This window comes from Micrasema longulum, unplaced genomic scaffold (genome assembly GCF_059751315.1).
Source record: "Micrasema longulum isolate JH-2025_06_02 unplaced genomic scaffold, ASM5975131v1 h1tg000611l, whole genome shotgun sequence".
NCBI classification, from domain to species: domain Eukaryota; kingdom Metazoa; phylum Arthropoda; class Insecta; order Trichoptera; family Brachycentridae; genus Micrasema; species Micrasema longulum.
In genome coordinates, this window is record NW_028277807.1 from 152,775 (window position 1) to 175,501 (window position 22,727).

The 22,727-nt window shown below is 33.0% G+C and overlaps 1 protein-coding gene across 5 annotated transcripts in view; it reads left to right on the forward strand.

Annotated features, from left to right (window-relative positions):
• Obsc (Obscurin) overlaps window positions 1–22,727 on the forward strand; it is a 156,346-nt gene that overhangs the window by 40,313 nt on the left and 93,306 nt on the right. For 4 of the 5 annotated variants that reach the window (XM_088228821.1, XM_088228824.1, XM_088228825.1 and 1 more), the window contains exons 1-3: window positions 7,236–12,700; window positions 13,085–13,200; window positions 19,578–19,742. In XM_088228821.1, coding sequence (XP_088084947.1) covers window positions 8,081–12,700; window positions 13,085–13,200; window positions 19,578–19,742 — 4,901 coding nt within the window. In that variant the 5' untranslated portion in view covers window positions 7,236–8,080. Of the gene's footprint in view, window positions 1–7,235; window positions 12,701–13,084; window positions 13,201–19,577; window positions 19,743–22,727 lie in introns of those variants that run through there. The other variant, XM_088228826.1, reaches the window with a different exon arrangement.

Genomic DNA, 22,727 nt, shown 5'->3' on the forward strand with positions numbered 1-22,727 from the left:
TTTTTTTTTAAATTTAACTGATACACATCGAATGAATAATGTGGGACGAGTCCTATACAATACAGTAGGTAATCACAAAATGCAGTAAATACGAAATAATGACAACAATAAAATAAGGATTGACAATACGCGAACGTTGATTCAAAAAATAGGAATACGGAAGTCTAGGCATTTACAGAGCTTATGTCCTCTCATTGGCTGATTTGAACGGCCACTGGGTAACATTCACCATTCTGCCTTTAAATTACTCAATACGGAGGAAATCCAGTCTGTCTGCTAATATTTGGACATACTCAAAACATTGTTGGATAAATAATTTAGCTTAAAATATAGTTTATAAATTATAATATTTTAATATTATATTTCAAGATGGTCTTGCAAAGTTTACTTCGTTCCGATTATGATCCGCATTCCGAAACACCGAGTACCGCACAAATTTACTTGAAAACAATATTACCAATGCAATTATTTTAACGTTTATCCCGATAATTGTTTTTATTATTATCATAATCCCCTTTTCCGCACCCATGATGCATGGTGCATTGATAAACCAAGTGCAGCGTCATTCGATCATCTGTTACATGAAAGCGAGGTGACCAGTCTTACGCTTTAGGATTCAGTCCAGAAACAATAAATAGTTCAAAATACCTCTAGAATAAATATTTTACGTCCACCTTGCATGGAATCGAACTCAGGACCTCAAGAATGGTAGGTGAAAAGGTCACCCACTACACAACGAAGCGGATTTATCTTCACTCGATTCAGGTCAGGATTTTTATCCGAGATCAGCCATCGAGTCGAAAGCACTTTCAAAAACAGAATTACTTATTTATTTTGTATGCAGATAATTAGTAGAATCCCATGTTAAAATTTGGTAAGGTATCCAAAACAAAATACTTTTATTGGATTTAATTCTATTTTTATTTTTTCAATAAACAAGAGTGTAATGTGATGCGTTACGTCTTGTTAGGACATTATCAAACTCAAAAACAAGAATTACTCAGTTGAATACTTTTTTGGGTGTCATTTTTAATCAACCCGATTGTTTATGTGTAAAACTTTATCTCGTGAATATTTTGTTTTTACGAATATTTAGGATTCAATCGTGCTCAAAATAACATTTTAGATAAATGGGTTTTTAATTTCTCGAGACATGTCTGCGTTGCAACTTGTCACGCCGAAATGTTTCGCGGTTATCGACATGCTTTGTGAATTTCAAAATACTTTTGTTTACATAATCTTTCAGCGGAAAAATTAAAAACTTCTCCCACCACTTTGTGCAGAAGTTCTGGGCTTCAAACACTTGAATAACAATCTCATAGTGGTGAAATGAGGGAACATGAAACCACAGTCGTGTGGATTTACTTGCTCATAAGTTCCAGTTCCAATCGAGTGATAGTATACGAGTAAATACAATAAAACAATGTGGTTGTGACATAATATTAAAGCAAACATGACCGTTTAAAAATATAAGTTATTTTTGTGTTTAAAATAACGAGTGCTAATTACCGTCTTTCCGCGTTTATTTTTAAATGAAATGAGTATTCACTTAATTTTTAAAAAAATCTTTACGTAATATTGATTCCGATTTTCGTTTGCCAGAAAAAAACATTTTTTAGTTTTCCTGCTGATCAATCACTTCGGACGCTTACATACACGTACAACGCTTTTCTCGCCGTTGATAAGTCCATTTTTTAAAATTTATTTCAACAGAGGGAAAACATTTTTGAGAAGGGAATATGGAAGTCTAGGCATTTACGGGGCTTATGACCTGTCATTGGCTGGTTTAAGTGGCCACTTTACACACTGTATAACATTCACCATTCTGCCTATGTTTGAACATCCATATTTCCCCAACTCTTCCATCTGTTGACTTTTGTGAAGTAAAAGAGCTAAAAAAAGAGCTAGGGAGGAAATCCAGCCAGTCTGCAAGCATTTGGACATACTCAAACATTGTTACATTTTTTTGTTGGACAACTCCATTACATGAGTATTTTTGCATCTGATGAAAATATTTTTGCATTCATTTAAACAAGCCAAGCGTCATGCTGGTTTTCCGTGGAGGTTTGCAGAGAGATAGATCGCCACTTTACTCTGTCTTGCATACATACCCCGCTTCCTCTACATTCATACATCATCTCATGCACACACCACCTTCTGACTTTTGGCTTGTCCATCATCAAGTATTTGTTGCATTTGGTAATGGCATATCTTTCTCGGTCTTCCTCGTTTTCTTGATCCGTCAGCATTCGCATTGTAAATCCTTTTAGCTGTCCATTCGCTCGACATTTCTAAACTAACGCAGGACTCCTTTCTTGATTTTGTCGATAATGCTTGCCTCAGCCTTACACAATTCCCGGATCTCGACATTTGTGCACCTATCATACATAATTTTACCACACGTTAGCCTGAGAGGTCGTAATCCGAAAGCATTCGTACTACTTTCATCCTTTTTTCCCGATTCCATACTTGGCTCCTTTACATATGAGTCGACATGTTCGACTCCATTGTGAACGGCACGGCACGTCTATAAAGTTAACTTTTATTTTATTTTATTTTATAAACATAAACGGCAAATCTGCATTTTACAAAAATTTATAACACTAACATATTTGGCTTTATATAAATATTTTTTTTAAACATAAATTTCCTTATACCTAAGATTTATAAAAAAAATTAAACCTAAAAATTATACAGCATATTCAATAGAAAGTTTAAACAATTCAAGAATAAATGTAAAAAACAAAATTAAATAATAAAACATTATTAATTTATACAACAAGAAAAGTACTGTTTTATACAGCTGGGCAAAGTGAATAAAAAACTGTATATATCATGAAATGCATGAATAAATGAATATAATTACCATTCACCATCTTTGAAAAAGTTCAAAAGGTTTGTTCTATAGGAACAATACCCTACACTAAATATATCAGATATGTGGGAATAACTATTGCCGAGTTCATGAAGTCTGTTTAGTACGGCATTATAAGTATACACTGTCCGTGAATTTTTGCTACAAAACGGTGGCACCTGTCTAGTCATTTTTCCAGGCACCCTAAAGTTGATGAGAGATTCAGGGCAATCCCATATCGAATTTACAATTTTGAATAAATTTAAAAGGTCTATAATTTTTCTTCTATCGTAATTTAAAATCGTAATTTAAAAATTCATGATTGAATTTTATCATTTTATCTTATAATCCAGTATTAAATTAGAAAGAAAATATATTTTCTCCCTCTCATGATAGATTATTTTTACGGGTACATTATTTTATCAACAACAACGAAATTAGTGTCAGAAGAATGTTTGCCATTCTGACAAGATCCTGTTGCAGTTTTTATTTGAATTATCGCGAAAACGCAAGTCATTTTGTACAGAGATTATGTCGAGTCTTGCTTTGCTAATGACTCCCAAAAATATTTACGCGACTTACAAATATCATAAAATTTTACCTCCAAATACTCATATGTACCTAGATTTGGTCTTACGAATTCGCGGCTCTTAATTATATATTATTATGAAATTAAATTATTCCCCGCCATTTTCCTAAATTAAAAAAAAAAGTATTTAATTTCACTTTTTCAGTTATTTCAGTTTATTTAAATTAGCAGTTCCATAGCATGAAACATTGTATTAATTTCCCGCTGCGCCATGCTGTTGTCACTTTTATTGGTGTTACTTTTTTAGCATTCATTCAGCATCAATTTTAAATTACATATAACCTTTATTGAAAGTATATATTGTCATTGATATTTAATTTATCGAAGAGGACAGTAAAATTTATGATGATAATCTGATGTATGCAATGCAAATGTGATGATCGAATGTTCACAGTGCGAAATACAAAGTATGTTAGGAATAATCTTTTCCACGGGTCCACATGTAAGCATATATTTATTGTACTTTTATTTCATAAATCCTTATCGCAATTAAATCTTTGCTTTAATAAATTATTTTCCATACACAGATGGTGTAATGTCTCAGGCGCCGAATACCTTATTAGAAAGGAATACGAGTTCATTATGATACATTGCCTATGTCACTAAACCATTTTCTCATTATTTTATATTTTTTGTCATGTATGCTAAAGTTTTAAATGTTTATTGTTTTTTTTAATTCCTATATTTGCAACTGTTTTGATTTATCATTATTTTTTGTATATTTTTACAAACAAGTATTTTGTTTATATACACAATTGTTTTCTGTTTTTTTTTTAATTTTTTTTTTTTATAAAAAGAAATATTAGCGTTCTTATAATTTACCCTAATATTTCAATTTTGGTGGCCATTTTCAACGAGTTGTAAATTACTCACTATTAGAAAATGGAAATCAAGTTGGGGTAGAGTGGGGGTTGAACCTCGGACCTCCGGCCCGTGAGTCAGCAACACTAGCCACAGGACCACAACCCGATTTTTAAATATTTTTAAAGTTTCGTTAAAAGCGTATCGTCGCGTTATTGCGCCGACAGTATTTGTTAAGTGATTTTTCAATTTTAAAAGTATTTTCAATTTTTCATTAAGATCACACAATTTTGTTTCAGCGAAATATCATCTTCATCATCATCATCATTCCCTTTCCACACCCAATTCCAGCGTATTTTGTAATATTTTTCGCTACGCGAAGGTAAGATGATCAGTCTTACGCTTCAAGTACCAGCTCAGGGACTATAAAATATTCTAGTGTAAAGACACCCTTATAAATAAATGTTTCATGTTAACCATGTCGGGAATCAAACCCGAAACCTCTTGCATGGATGGCAAACGCGCTGACCATAACATCACAAGGTTGACAGCGAAGTATACCTTAATATATTTTTCAATGAAAATTACGTGTTTTTCCTTTTTATCAATAAAAATTTATAGATAAAAAATAATCCATCATCAAAAGGTACATTATTTCATTTAAATTATTTATTGACAATTCTTGATGGAATTCCATTGTAATGATGTAATAACTTATATTTCCATACAAGTTATTAATTTGAAAAATACTTGGTACACTTCCACTTATTTATTTTGACCAATTGGCGCTTTCACCCTCTAATGGGCATCTGCAGATGCCCATTAGAGGGTATAAGGATATAAGTTATTACATCATTAAAAGGTACATTGTTTAAATTATCTCCTTATTTTTTTCAAATATTACTTTTCAAATATTGCCGGCACGACTACTATAAGTCTTTGAATAAATAAATAGATGGTCTAACTAACTATGCTATGGATAAAAATATCTGAACATTTCTCAATTAAACTTTTCAGAAGAACATTCTAGAATGTATTCGCAAAGTGTTCGTTTGTATTTACAAAATCATAAAAATAAGTAATGTGTTACTCCTGGGACATTAATTTCCGTAATCACTTACGTCTATGCATGGAAAAGATTGTGGAGGTGTAGAAGAAGAAGGAATATGGGAAATTAACTTGTGATTCATAGGGTAGAAATTTTTCGCAGATGTTAATGATTCCTTCTGTCTCCTGACGCATTTTATCGTCTATGAATACATTTTTGCGTCTGGATTTGTCTGATGACAACAATACAATTGATTACTTGAACAAGCAACTAAACCTCTTTTTTGGCTCGAGGTTTTCTTCAACATGTTCGGCCGATTGAGAAAAAATCTTTGTTGGATTTTTTCTTGCAACGGCGGGAATCTAATCGAATTTGTTTAAAATATTTTTTCTGTGTCCAGGCGGATAAAGAATACAATTGTGTGTGCGAAATAGAACCAGAACCCTGGATGAATGTTTTCAACTCGATGGCGGCTCTCGGGTAAAAATCTTGAATTATGAAATCGAGTATGAATAAGTTCGCATACTTGTGTAGTAGTTGACGCGTTCTTCTACTATTCTTGAAGTCCTGGGTTCAATTTCTGGCAGGGCGAACGTAAAGTTTGAGTTTTTAAAGGCTTTTGAACTGCAATATTACAATGTTCCTGGACTGACACCTGAAGAATCAAACTGATCACCTTACCATCATGTAACTTATGACCAAACTACACAACGTTTGGTGTATTAATACAGTCCTCTAAGCATTACTGATTGTGGAAAGGGGGATGATGATTTATAATGATGAATAAATCTATTTTTTTTATAATAAAGTTATATTCTGTACTATCTCAAATGAACTTTTTTTTTAACTTTACAATCTAGTGAGTCTTGTTTACGTTAATTTAGTTTGCTAACCAACGGTGGTAATATTTTTTTTTTAAATACATTTTAAGCAATTTTGTTAAAATTAATTTTTGCCTTCTTATATATACCTAAATTTTAAACAATATTTGAGTTTGTCCAAATGTTCGTAGAGCTCGTAGTTTCAGCTCTTTAACTTCACTAAAATCAACAAATGGAAGAATTGAAGAAATACGGATGTTCAAATAAAGGCAAAATGGTGAATGTTACACAGTGTGTAAAGTGGCCACTTAAACCAGCCAATGACAGGTCATAAGCCCTGTAAATACCTAGACTTCCATATTCCCTTTTTTAAGGTATTCTCCATCCCTGTTGTAATTTTTTTGAATTTTTAAAAAAATTTAAAATTTTTAGCCATTTTATTTAAGTTGTGGTATAACGGATCCAGACCTTGGATCTCCGAACCCGTAGTCCGCGACACTACCCACGGAACCACATCCTGTCTCAGTATGAATGAACATACGCGTATCGTATTATTATATTTTCAGCATATTTGCGACAAAGGAAGCTTCTTGCTGTCTTTTTGTGGTCATTAAATATGTATATTTATCACTCGGATTCCACACGTTTCTTGTGGTAGTTTTTTTATATTGTTGTGAAACGATAATCGCAGAAAGCGTTAAGTAGGTATTAATGAAATACCTACGCGAGTGATGGCAATTGCCGTGATTACGTCGTCGCCTTGACCGGTCGCGCAAATCAACGGTAGAGTCTATTCTTGTGCTTTTTGACAATGCTCTCCACAACAAGCCAACATCTGAAAAAAAAGTACTAAAATCCCAACCGACAACTTAAAGGTTAATGCTGAAACTCGTCTGCCAGAGAAAAACTCTGATGGTGCTAAATTTATCTCCACACTCCTAGAGGTACAAATGTTGAACCATTCGGTTGGCACTTGGTTGAACGGTTATCTTTGTTTATATTCCATGAGACGGAAGATCGGTTGTTTTTTATTAAGTGTCTCGGGCAGATGGTAAAACTAATCTTAGTTTTCCTCAGCTTCGCGTACCTCTCATGACGTCACACATTCTACCGCCTGTTGGTGGGAATTCGACTCACCTTTTTTCTACAGACCGTTCTATCTTCGCCAGCGAAATCAAGATAAAACTGCAACTACCACGTGCGCTTGTTTTTTTTTCTTGTATAAATTTTAAACATTCATAGCATTTTAATTTTAAAAGAATATATCAAAAACCTAAAAATAAAACAGTGCACTTTCTTTTGAAAAAAATAAAGCTATTGTTTCTATCTTACTTTTGTTTTTACAGAATGTACGACAGTTGTTCTTAGAAGAAAAAAAAGAGTACGCGTGTGTGTTAAAGATGCGTAGTATCAATGCTAAATGATTATTTGTCGATTGTATACACATCTCGTTCGCAGTAAGTGTGTAACGGATCATCCTGTATTTGAGAAAAATTCTCATGTTGGGGCATTGCTCTCCCCGAGTAGGGCGTCGGACGTCGCGGCGTCCCGTCCCTTAGATCAGTTCAGCGATAACCGCCGCGAGATCCGCCTGTGCCGCCTCCCGCCACCCGCCACTGACATCTCTCGCTTTAATGGATATGTCAAACCACTTGCTTTTAATATTTTACGCGAACATCAGTTTACCGGCTTTTATTTATCAATAAAAAGTAAATACGTATTTAAGTGTCCCGAATAATAAATATGTCCGAATTAAAATAATTGAATGTAGAATATTTTCTTTGGTTGTTGTTTTTTTTAAATAAAACATTATGTGAAGTTTACAGCAAAAAAGTGTGCAGAAAGTGAACAATGAATATTTACGCAGTTATTGAGTTTGATTGTGGTATATTTTTTAACGTTACGCAAAATAACCAGATGATTTTCGCCAATTTCGGAGTTTGATATACGCATACCTTTTGCGCAAAATGTCATACTGCCGGATAACGGGCTGCAGCCGAGGGCTGCCCAAGCCTAACTACTTCCCCCTCTTGCCGCCCATTTCCCCTGCCGATGCTCGTCGCTACTGTAGAATTACGGGCAAGTCCTACGGCCTGCCATCGCACCATTATATCCCGGTGCTTCTCTCTGCCAGCTCTGCACATAAGGCCAAGTGCAAGATAACCAATGTTTCCGGAGATCTAGCACCTCATCATTTTGGTCCGGAGATCAGTTATGGCAATAGAAAACATCAACTCCTCGCAGATTATCGATATGTTTTCCCGGTTCTCGACGTTAACAATGATGCCATAAAGTCCTTAATGGATTTGATCGAAACGAAAAATGTCGTGGAAGACAGAAGGTTCGTATACACAGTCCAAGAAAAAAAATGCAATCTAGTGTTTCCGGCTGGTCTAGAAGCTGCAGTGCGCGATGGTGATGTTCGAGATGTCATGCTCGCGAAAGATTCTGATACAATTTTAATAAAAATGAAACAAGGTCGTAATGTTTCCATGGACTTCGCTAACTTTGACGATAAGCGTGATCTCTACGAAGGTGAAGGTCCTAATGAAAACGCTTTGAAAATGTTCGAAAACGAAGAATTAGATAAAAGAAAAAAACGTAAACGTGCTTCTGGACTTGCGGGAATGAAAAAAATATTTGAAGAAAAGGATAAAATCGCCGAAAAAGAAGAACTTCAAGAAGAAAAACTTAGAGAAGAGAGGTTGTCTAAGAAAATAAAACACGAAGAACACAAAGAACTTATATCTTCTATTGTACGAGAAAAAAAAGAAAAAGAAGAAAAAATTATCAAATTAGAGGAAAAACTCGATGTACAAAAAATGGAAATAAAGAGGTCTAAAACAAAATCCCCCGTTATTGTACCTAACGGTGACTGGAAAAATTTAATGCGACCATTAATAGAATCCTGGGATTGGGATACATTCGAAAGAGAAGCCGCAGCTGCTATGGGAATACCAAGAATTACTATTTTACCGCAGCCAATAAAAGCCACGCCACTTCAAATTGCTTCGGATATTCCAACAGTTATACCTGAAATTTTAAATATTACTACCGGGTTTGAAAATGTTCCATCCATTGAACCATTTTCTCCAGTAACAGAAACTCCTGATGTAGAATTAATTTCATTGATTAAGAAAATCACTCCTGAAAATTTAGAAACTACATCCAATATTAAGGAAAAACTAAGTAACATTGGTATAGATTCTGAAGAACAACTTCCATTCTTAGATGAAATTCCTGAAATGGTCAAAGTCATAGCAAGTGGTAAATCCTCAAAAGTAAATAAAGTAACTGGACTAACCTTAGATATTAATACAGCTAAAAAATTTGTCCCTGGGCAAATAGTTAATACACCTATTGGTGAAAAGTTTATTCCTGGTCAAACTGTATCTACTCCTGCAGGGCCAGTTTTTGTTCCGGGATTTACTGTGTATACTCCGGATGGACCAGCACTGGTTCCAGGTCACACTTTTATGAGTAAAAAAACTAACGAACCTATATTTGTTGCTGGTCAAACAATGGAAACATCTGATGGTGAAAAGTTTGTACACGGTCAAACTCTGCGTCTTGAAAATGGCACAGTGAAGTTTGTCGAGGGTCAAACTATATTATCTTTAGAAGGACCGAAATTTGTTCCTGGTAAAGTTTCAGAAAGTCCGGAAAAAAAGAAAACTTTTGTTCCGGGACAAACAATGGTTACGGATCAAGGTCCTCAATTTATTCCTGGACAAACGATTAAACATGAAAATGGAGAAATATTTATTCCAGGACAAAACGTCTGCCTCGATTCAGAATGGAAATTTGTCCCTGGACAAAGCATTACACAAAATAATGATACAAAATTTATCCCAGGTACCACTTTGAATACTGAACAAGGACCTAAATTTGTTGCTGGTCAGACGGTTATATTAAAAGACGGAAGTCCGATGTTTGTTCCTGGTATCACGGTAGAAAATGATGGTAATGTCAATTTCATTCCTGGAACAACTGTAGAAACATTGGATGGTCCGAAATTTATTCAAGGACAAATTGTTAAAACACCCGAAGGGGACAAATTTATGCCTGGAAAAACAATAGTAGGAGCAAATGGAGAAATAGATTTTGCAATAGCAAGATCGATAAAAGATATTGTGTTTATGGAACCAGCACCCACGGGGTTAGTTATAGATAGTTTCTCAATGTGTGTCAATAGTGATTCTGTATGCGTTTTTGGGCACATGGTACAAACAGATAAAGGTATTGAATTTTTCCCTGGGATAGATTGTCCATTAGTTGATGGGAAAATTGTTGCTGGAAGACTTATCAAAGGTGAAGAAGACGGAGCAAGATTTGTTCCAGGAATGATGATTGATGGAGGATTTGTTCCTGGTCAAATTGTATTTACAGAGAAGGGTGAAAAATTTGTCCCAGGGCAAGTAATTGAAACATTAGATGGGCCAAAATTTGTTCCAGGTCAAGTTGTCGAAACAAAAACTGGAGATAAATTTGTCCCTGGACAAACAGTCGATACTGAAGAAGGGCCTAGATTTGTGCCTGGTCAAATTGTTGAAACCAAAGCAGGTCCAACATTTATACCTGGACAAGTTATATCTACAGAAGAAGAGGGATCACGTTTTGTCCCAGGCCAGGTTGTTGACACTGAAGAGGGACCTAGATTTGTACCCGGTAGAGTTGTAGAATCTATAGAACGTGGTGTTACCTTTGTACCTGGACAAATTGTTCACACATCAGAAGGGCTTAAATTTGTCGCACCTGATCTTACTGAAGGCGAAGAAGGACTGGAATTTTCAGTTCAAAGCTTCGTCGTCACTCCAGAAGAGTTGAAGCTTTTAAAAGTTCACGGGACTGATGCATCTACAAGAGGTGAATTAAGTATTGATTCTAAAATGTTAAGGCAACTTTCTGAAGCAGGCATGTCCATAGGTAGACAGGTACCCGCTGAAGTCCCGATTATTGACATAGTTCTTGAACACACGAAAAACTCTAGATTACTTGAATCGTTTATTACTACATATGGATTTAAAGAAGAAGTAACTGATCAATTGAGAACAATTATAACATCAATAATTGAAATGAGTATGAACGTTAATAATCAATCTAGTAAAAATATATCTGACAACGAAAAAGAATCAAATCAAAGTAAAGAAAATATTCCTAATGGTTTTGACAGTAAAAAAGGATCAAGAGAACATGTTAATAACAATAACATCGAAAATATAAAAAATGCGATAGCAGCCGCTGTTCTTGCTGCCACTGTAATTGCTGAACAATGTGAACAAGAAAATAAAATAAATACTAACAATAATCACAAAGACAAATATAAATGCGTTCTTAATTCCATCGACACAATATTAGGTAAATCGTTGAATGAACGATTTATTTCCTCGGTTTATAATATATTACAAAATGAGGAGGATAAAGAACATCTCTGCCAGCAAATTAAGAAGTATACTTCCAAAAATAAAGTAGAAATGTTAAAATTGGCCATCAACAATATGACGAAAAATGAAGTTGTTAATGAAGAAATTATTGTTGAAAAACTGAGTTTTGTTTTACGTGATGAAAAAAGTTGCCTAGGCCCCGCGTTTAAAAATATATCAAATTCTAATTCAAATCTCGTTAAAAATGTTTTAATGAACATATCAGAATCTGCCGCATCTCTTGCAACGGAGCAGCAAGCGACTGATACATTACAAAAAGCAATTGTATCAGCAGTAAAACAAACGAGCGATCTCCAACTAAATCAAATTCTTACAAACGGTAGTCAAGACGATATAAAACAATTACTTATTCAATCTTTGGGTCTAGCGAAAACGTTAGGAATTCATTCAGTAGCTACAAGTCTATTAGGTCTTTTATCAGACCCTAAAAGCATGGTGAAACTGGCCAAAGATGAAAGTACACTTGACATATTACGACGATTAACAGTAATGAGACAACTTGCGGAGCGTCGACCGAGTCTTAACTCTGCGCTTCGCAAATTAGAGATCGATCCAGAAATAGCGAGAACTGACCCAAAACTGAGAGAACTTGTAAGAGAAAGTGCAGCTCTAATGATAGTACCCGAGGAGCCACCATTACAGAGCTCTGCAGACGTACCTATGACATTATTTAATAATGAAAATAGTCTGGCTATGGAAGATTTTTTACTGCAGCGAAAAAAGCATCCTGGAACTGTTTTAATAATGAAGAAAGGGTTACAAGCTGTTGTTCCGAGGGAATCGAGTAGAGCTGTTCTCACTGGTCAAGTAGCTTATACTCTTATTGACGAAAAGGGAATAAATCATTTCGAGCCATTGCACGTGTTTTCGGCTTTACGGCTTAATAAACCAACTGCGCATAGATTCTCCATGTACTGCTGTCAAGTAGCTAAAGAAGACGAAGATCTAGACAGTCCATCGTTTACCGATTGTAGCAGTTTAAGTGACGACATAAGAATGACAACGCTAGGGGGATGGGTAAAAAACCAAAGAGGGGTGAAGTTAGAGATGGAAAAGTCCGGCTGCGATGGAAGTATAGAACATACACCGAGCTTCAGAAAACTAGATTCTGTTTGTCGAACTGAAAGTTTGATTTTTGATAAGGTAAAAAATCATGTTCTTTAAAATAAAATTTTTAAAAAAAACATAAGTACATTCAGAAATTTTCACATAACATAATTACTTATTCTAAAATACGCATAAAAATGGAAGTCTTATTATTTTTTAATACGGTCATCATTTTTATTTAAATATTAATTTTGATTCTCTATAGAATATAAATACACACTATTTTGTTAACTTTCTCTGTAATTTAAAAATATAAATTAAAGCACTTAAACTGTTCATTTTCATACGGGAATGAAAACGCGGTTCATAAAAAATATATGTTTGGAATAACCTTTGTCGATTATAATCGTACCAATACAATACGTCATTATTTACTTAAGGCTGGACAGTTAAAAATGTATTTATTTTCATAATTTTCAGGTCGATGATGTCGTGGTGGCATCATGTGACTACACAGCAACAGCGGAAGATGAAGTGTCCATGAAAGCAGGAGACATTGTGGAAATTCTCCAATCATCGGCACAAACTGGCGCCAAGTAAGATGACTTTTTAAAAAAAAATTCTAATTAAACTCATGGCTTTTTTTAGAGCTGTATTTATGTATTAACTATTCATGTAGTTTTGAATTATGTCTGTTTTATTACTTAGCGACTAGAAGTGATTTTTTCATATTCCAACTTTACTGTTTTATTTCAATAAAGTAATGTTTTGAAATTTGTAGACATTTTTTTGTTGCTATTTGGCTAATGAACATTATCTCTGTACCGATCATTAAACCATTTTATTGCCATTTTTGTCAACCGATAAAATAACAAAATCGAAAGGTCGTTTAGTGTTTACGGACAACGTAATTCAGTTATTCAATCACTTACTCGTTTTAATATTTTTAAAGTTTAACAAGTCAAATAGATTTTTTTTTATTGGCAAAAAACATGATTTCGTGTGATTGTATAAACTATATTAGGTAGAGACTTTAAAAATACACAAATAAAACCAAACAAATTCAAAATACCTTTTATTTTGAATAACCACAGTATTTTAACAGGTCATGTGTGAAAAAGAAGTGAGAAAAGTTCAATTCATCAGAAAGAAAGCAGATTATACATATTGCATAGAATTAAGATATTCTTAATTCTATGACAAATTGTTTTCAAGGTGACAGTTTTTTAAAGAAAAAAAGATATTTTAAAAAGAATCAAGAAATAATCTGATTTGACACTACTGTTGATAAAAAAAGTATTTTAATCCAAGTGGGTACTTCTAAGAACGATAAATTTAAATGATAAAATTATTTTTGTGATAGTTACGAACATAAGGGAACCTTCTCTTTCACTTAAAGTGTAAGTCGGCGGTCAAGGAAATTCGTAAAATCGATTTAAAGCTCGTAAGAAAACTCGTAAACCTAAAAACGTGGATGTGTTAAACGAGAGTTGTGGTAAATAGCAACGGCAAATTGTTTTATTTTTAACTTTAATTGTATTGTGAAGATTGGAAATACTTATTTTTTGTCAATCTTTCTATTATTCAATACAAAAAAAATATACGAGAAATTACAAATTTCATTTTTATTAAAACGTATATTTTCAAATATTTTATTTTAAATTATTTGTGGATACATTTTGATGCATTTTTTCCATGCAAAAATAAACAGTGGAAACACGTGATTTTATAACTCGGTTTACTTTCTCAAATTACTCAAATAATTATTAGGAACTGTCTTCTTTGTTTGGTCTTATGCATAATTTGTAAGTACTAATAATGCATATTTTCTTATCACCGCTATAAATATATGTACACACTTAAAAAAAACTATTTTTTTACCTGGTTAAAACGTTTTTGGTTAGAATTTTTTTATTTTTAATTTGTTTTTGTGTAAACAAGATATAAATATTATTTTTTGGGTTTTGAGTTTTAACAATAATTTTATACAAGTTTATACAATTTTATGCAATTTTCGTGTTTTGACGCTTATGGAGATCGGAATATTAGATTAACAATTCTTAAAAGCTTATTTTATTATGGAAAACCACCGTTGGAAAAATTTTATAAATGTATGCTCAAACAGGAGCGAAATTGTTAATACTGAATGATGGGTAAAGTGATCACCTGAACAAGCCGATGACAAGAAATAAGCCTTGTAAATGCCTAGATCAGCACATCCGTTCTCAAAAAATTTGTCCTTTTTTAAAATATCTGTCAAATAATGATACATTTCGAATACTATTTGGATCTTAAAAAAGTACATAGTTCTGGAAAAATTCTACCCATTTAAATGTATTGATTTTTATTTGTGATAAAACATGTTAATGCTATGGTTTAGTTGTTAAAATAGTTAATGATAAACTTACGTCATTGTTGCTTTTTACAAAATACCGCCATAAACATCGTGAAACGGTCATAAAGTTGTCTGAAATGGCGTAACAGTTAATTAAACCATAACTGTAGTCATAAATATTTACTGATTTAATCATCAATCACTTTTAAAGATAGATGAATTACGATTGCTTTTATAATATAACAGTAAATATTTATAATGAATTGGCGGTGTCAATATATTCGCAGTACAAAGTTTCCTACTAGTGGGATTGAGAGTTTCTACTCGTATAAAGTAACCATACAATTAATTTGTGTAGTAAAAAAAAGCTTTCAAAAACACACAAATATATTTTTTTTATGCAATCATGTATTTTTCTAAACCCTTGATTGAAAAGTAAATCTTTTGTGGTTAGGATAAAGGCTTCAAACCACAACTTTAGAAAAAGTTGTTCAAATATTTTAAACGTGTTCTAACAAATAATGTGGGGTTTATTCACAAATACATATTTTTACATACTTTTGGTTCAAACCCTTTTGACAGAATGTTTATAAAACCGTCGTAATTAATAAAAACATTTTATTTTAGAAAATTGTGATTTGAAGCCTTTGTCCCGAACACGGTCGATATTTGTGTTTTCAAAAATGTCTGTTTTAAATTTAAAAACCGTCATCATACGAATGTAAATTTGATCATGTAAATGGTTCTATTATTTTTTAAAGGGTTTATTTATTTCATTGTTAGTTGTTTTTTGCCCCATACAATAAAAATGTTAATGCAATATCGTTTTTTAAGTAAACTCCCTGAAGCGTTACATATCTCTCACGCACCATAAATATTCTTACCGTGCAATGCTCTACAAGTACCTACATATATTATACATCACGGTTCGCTTCTATAAATACTTCCCATCTTCACGCGACGTCAGGATTCCGTGATGCTCGTCTCGCCTGACATTTCCACCGGGGGACAACTACTGCAGCATACCAACACAAACTAAACAATCGTCACGCCCGTCGATCTAGTCTAATTTCCATTATTGATTCTAGACTGGACACTGGGACATCTTGAAAACATTCCAGACACAAAAACCTATTGATTGTTATTGCTGCAATAAAATCCAACTAACGATACACAGTTTGATAAAAAAAATGCACGGAATTTGTGCATGTTAATTTTTAAAAAACTCATTTCTTAATATTAATATTGTCCTCTTCAGAGAAATCTCCATTGGACATAATACACTTATGGCAGCGTTTTTTCCAACCCTCGTATGCCGTTCAGTTCCTTCGGCGATTCGGTCTTTATCTCCTCTATGGTCGCGAAATGACATCTTTTCATCTTTGGGAACAGGAAAAAGTTGCACGAGGAGAAATCTGGTGAATACGATGACTGGTGCATTAATGCGGTCTGTTTTTTTTTACAAAAAGTCGTTAATTTGCCGCGAGGCGTCTACAATTTTTGCTCTGGAATAATCTCGAAATTCGCTAATCACACCAAAACGCGTCTTACTAGTTTGTCTGTCAAAAACCAATTACGCGTGCTAATGGCCTAAAATGTACAAATTAATTACAAACATGTGAATCAATATTGGGAAAAAAACAGACATTTAAAATGTATTTAAATTATTTTAAATGCATTTAAATGATTAAACATTTAACAACGTATTTAATTTCCAAATTCAAATATTCCGAATATTTTTTATGAAACCTCGAGTTATTTATTTTATTCTTGTTGAAGTAAAATAAATGGAGATTCTTTAACATTTATGCAGTAACATTCACCCTAACCTAAGCTACGACTTCGTTACCTAGTTGATATAATATATTCAGAGTTGATAATTTTTCCTTCAATACAAGATATTATAACATCTCCCATATGGAGCCAGTTTAACGAGTTACACAAAAACACTCCGAGGAACATTAATATCTTTGGAGACTTGTTAAGCATTTTCCTATTATTGTTGCCCTAGATTTTTTGTATTCACCGGCCTTTTGCTTTAATTTTTTTCATGTTTTAAAATTTTTTTCCATATATTTTTTGTATTTTATTTATTTTTTGCTTCATTTTTTAAAAACTCCTTATTATTCTTCGCATTCTGTGGACTGTTTTGTGGAATTACTGGACCAGTTATATTTTGTTTTGTTTGTGTTTATATGTTGCTAATAGTTTGTTATTGCTCCAAAAATAAATAAATAAATATCCCCCCCAGCAAAATTGTTATTGATAACAATTATTCCCACTTCACAAAAAGATTGAATTGAAGAAAAGTAAAATAATACATGTATATATTTAATTCAACTCCAACTTCATGGAAATATATGAGAGCTGTAGTTTTATTAAAAACGGGGAAATAAAATATTTTGTCGATTGTCTGACCAATTGTATTATGTTTAAGCTATATTAAATGTAAACTGTGAAATAAATGAACACAAAACAGTATGCGCGTATATGTTTGAACTGAAAAAGTTGATTTTTCGACATTATAACAAAGAAAACACATGTTTCTAAAAGAGCCAAACAAAATACAAAGAACAAGTTTTTTACATATGAATTTCCTTATTTTTTTCCAACTAACTTAATAATCCAGGTTAAACATATAAGAAGATTCTTAGAATTTAGATCACGTCAAAAAAGTAACAAGCAGGACTATTTAAGACTATTTTTAAATATCATCATTCGCAGAACTTCAAATGGTAGCTGTCAATTTATTAAGTTTCTTCATTTCTACGAATCTGCCAGTCAGAAATTTTAAAATATTACATTTACTTTCTTTCTAAAGAAATGGGTTATGATTCATTGAAACATGCAGATTTTTCGCTTACATACATGATATGTTCGTGATTTGCCTGCTAAAAAATACGCATTTTTTTACATGTATCGGTTCATGTTATAAAAGTGTTTTTTTATTTATTTACATAGTACCATCGATGACACTCAAATATTGCACGGTTTAGTATATCGCTAGTCCAAAGCAAATGTGAGATATCTTTGAAGAACATATTCTGAGTTAATCGGACTTTGAGGTGAACAAAAAGGAGTCTAAGACCGAATGAAATTATTTGAAGTAAATTATAAATAGTATATTTTTACATAGATTAACTATCTCACTTCGATATTTTTTTATTTAAAAACATTCATTTATTGTATCTCAAAATCGGAAATTTCGGGTTTATTTCACTGTCGCTTTGGGCTAGCGGTATGTAAATCAGTAACCATAATGTATGCATTTTGTAGAGCTTTACTGGCAAAAGGTTTTACGTTTTTTTGGCTAATTCAACATCAGTTGATTTAAAATAAATATTTCCCTTAAAGTTATCTACTTTTTCACTTTCCATACTCTTCTTGTGCTTATATTCTCTACTTGAATAACATTTTTTGGTAATATTTGGTTTTAATATTTTTTTAAGATACACTGCGATAATTAATGTATTAATGCAACATATTAAGCTCCGTTGGGTTTGAATAAGGACAAGAAGTACATTTTTTTATAGGTCAAGATTATCATTTAGCAAAAATTTACAAATCTCCTTTCCTTCCATACTTTTACTTTTATTTGCTTTTTATATATCATGATATTTTTATGTTTTTTTATTATGTTTTTTTGTATAATTTAATTTAGTACGTACTATTATTTGGCATATGGTTTATTGCTCCTATTTCTTATATTTCTTACTATAGTATTGAGTGAGTTTCTAGAAAACATATCTCAATTATCATTTCAATTATGTTTATTTATATATATTCTTTTTCTGATGATTTCAATAAAACTCTAATTTTGTTTTTTTTAATACAACTATATTTTACTATTATTTTAATGATACCATTATTTTATATATTTGATTATGTGTGATTCTTAATTTGTATAATTTATATTAAATTTTTTTTTTCTGATTATCTTTTTTGCATTGTATTCTTTGGAATTTTATTTTTCATTACATTTACCTTTTATTTTAGATTGTTATTCTGTCATTATAATTTGATCTAATTAATTTTACTATGAATTTTTATTGTTATTTATTGTGGCTTGACACGGGCATAGCCTAAAAGCCTTAATAAGTTAATTCTTATTTAAACTAGTGCAATTTTGAATGAATAAATAAATAAATTATTAAATGAGCACGTCTCCTATAGTATTTCGGTAAGAAAGAGTTTAATTACTTAAAAATTAAGCATTTACCTACATTGATGATAGATACTGAAATGAAACGTTAAAAAAGAATGCGAACGACACAGCACAATATCGCTTAAAAACTAAGTAGATTCCGAAATATAGTTTCGACAAATAAAATAAGACATTTTTACACGATTATTTTTTTCTCTCTCTTTATATTCTGCACGTTCTTTTACCTAACTCGAGTTACCTGTTTCCTCTTCAAAAAAAAGTGTTAAGAATTTTCTTAACAACATCACAGCTGACTATCCCGGCAGGTCTTCACACAAAATTTACAGCAGCTAGATGAAACTATGCATGCAAAAGTGATTGTATAAAAATGTGGTTACTATTTAACAATATGTTTACATGATCCCTTTCATTATTTTAGTCCGCTCGCTTCCTTTACCCACCCGAGTAGTACATAGCATGACATCTGTTCCCAGAAAGCCCCGCCTGGATCCCGAGCTGGACCTCGGAGCCCCCTCCTCCACCCTATTGGACACATCAGCAGCCAAACACAAGCTGGCCGTGAGACCCAAACGGACACACAGCGATCCCAGACAAAAACCCAACATCACAGCGACTTCGAACACACACAAACCTGGACGGTAAGCCCTTCGACTTACCACATACCACCTCACTACGCACTTTAGAGATTAGAACTTCATGAGCTTCTGCGTTATTGTGCCTTTTGAAGGGCTATTGTTGATATAAGTCCCCTAGAAAACTCGCTCTCTTGGCCTAGGTCTTCCAGAACTCGGACTGCGGTTAGATACGAGTGCTTTATTGTTAGTACTTTAAAGATTCTCGTTTACTAACTTATAATGACTAATACGCATTCACCATATAAGAGTAATATTATGCATCCGTACTTTGTGAAATACAAGTATCTATGTTGAAGTCAATGAAAGATTTAAAAATTTAAATAGGTCTATTATGAGCATTAATTCGTTTAACCTAGCCGAACTGAAGGGGGGATTCAAATCCTCCATAGACCGATTTGGTCAATTTCACTACATGTACATAAACATTCGGCAAACTAACAAAAATGAATAAAATACACGAATGAGTAAAATATGTGTACGCGAAAAAATGAATAAATTATTGTACGGTCATAAACACTTCCAACGTTTTGTTCTCCTGATTCTATATACAAGTAGGCGCTGGGGTCGTTTGATCCCCCCGTTCGGAGCATGTGTAATTTTTGGATGCTTAGTGAGGGAAAGGTTAATTTACATAACGCTTAGTTTCAAGTTGGTGATATTTGTCATGATGATAGGTTAGACGATCAGCTATCGTGAAACTAGCAAAGTTAAATCATTTATTCTATAGTGTAAGATTATTTTGTAAAACACTAAAACTTTCACGTGCCCAAGTAAATTAATTTTGCTCTCGTTGATTTTATTTAAGAAATTGTTTCCATAGATATGTACATTGTACATTATGTTGTAAAATAGTTTTTCAAATCAGTTTATTTGAAAGCGTAAAATGATTTTCGTGTCTATCGTCCATTTCCGACACTTCAAAATTCAACAAACATTGAAATCAAATTTAAACTCGATGTTTTGAGTTGGTAATGCTAACGCATCCACCATTTGTTTACTTTCCCCATTCCTGTGTTATATTAGTACACGCCTCGCTCCAGTCTTTCAATTTGATTTCCCGCAATCATCTACGCGTTGCACCACACCTGATAACTCTCTTACTTTATTTACTCGCATTTGGAAACCGAACTAAAAAAGAGAAACCAATTTGGAAAAGAAAACAGTAAACTTGGTTTTGCCAATCTAATAATGTTGATATAAAATATCAATCAAACGAATCGGTTCAGTAATACTGGTTTAGTAAAATTAATATGGGGATTCAAAAGTATTGTGGACAGTGGAGTTTTATTAATAAATATCTACAAAAAACATCAAAGTACACGTGGTTATATAAAGTACACGGACATGACATCTTGATTCCGCTAGCCCCCAAATCAACAGTGAAAAATCGTTGATGAACATATTCTGAGATAATCGTAGTTTGAGGTGAGCAAAGGGTCTGATTGAATTAAATTATTTGACAACAATATTTTGAGTTTGTCCAAATTTTTGTAGACAAGGGCTGGATTCAACTCCCTGGGGAGCTGTTTATATTAAGATGAAAAACATTTAAGAAAGGGTAATATAGAAGTCTAGGCATCTACAAGGCTTATGACCTGTCAATGGCTGGTTTAAGTGGCCACTTTACACACTGTGTAACATTCACCATTCTGTTTCAGGCGTTGCCTAGTATGTAGGTAAAATAATTCATTTAGATGAATCTCACCCGCATAAATAAAGGTTTCAGCTCTTTAACTTCACAAACATCAACTGTTTGTGCTCAAACCAACAGTGGTACGTGAAAACCAGCACAGACAGAACTTTCAGGTGAGGGGGTCGCCTTTCCTTCTCAAGTCAAACAACTGGTGAACTTTTTTGACTCAAGCACTTGATTATAACAAAGAACAGTTTGTTAAAAATAAAGCGGTGAATCACTGTTGAATCTCCAAATGGTGTCTCGAATTTCTTCTTTGGGCGATCTTCGTTCGTCTCTTTCTTGCGGCTTCTTGTTCGGAACTGTCTGTCTCTCTCAGAAATCTAAGCTTAAATAATTACCCTTAATCCTGAGGCCCTTCCCTATTTTTCTACATTTGGGCGCGCGAATTTTCTAGGACACTCCCTTTTTTATGGTTTATTTTTATTCCATACACATATTCCTAATTTGAGATATAATTACAAAATACCTAGGCTAATTATTGCTTATATTATCATAGACTCACATATCCTACAGTATAATGATTTACATAATAAAAAGTTCAAATAAATCCTACAAGTCAGTGCTACTGCCCTAGTTTATCTAGCTAAAACATATGAATGTTACATTAAAATAAAATTACAATACATTATTCCTATTCAGGAAAGACAATGTCATCTTATCATTTACCGGGCCAAAGTATTTCCGTATTATTTACGCAATTATTTCAAATTTACTAACTGTAAGAACACACAAATACTCAGCTCCAACGCAACGATTACATCCTTTTGTAAGGCGCTGTCTGTAATTGGTGAATTCTTAGCCAATAAGAAGTCATCTTATGTTTACGTAAATAGTAAAAACTAGCGTCGCCTTTGTCCACGGTATCGATTGTTTACGTAAATGGCATGTGCCAAAAAGAGCCAACTATATCTCCGGTTGCATCCCGCCTCTAGTTCATTTCAGCTCCGACCTTGCCACCGACAACACGTGTTCAGGATCCCGGTCAGATTTCACAAAATTTATGAGACTCCCTTGGTCCATATTACAACTGCATAAAAAACATTTGTTAGCGAAATAATGTAACCTACTACAATATGTTAAATGAATTTATTTACTAGGTTTCTTTATAAAATCTACCCTACTCTATTTGCATTACGTAAAATTAATTTTGGAACTAACATCAACAGATGAAAGAATTGAAGGAATATGGATGTTTAAATCTGGGCAGAATTGTGAATGTTACACAGTGTGCAAAATGGCCACTTAAACCAGCCATTGACAGGTCATAAGCCCTGTAAATGTCTAGACTTCTA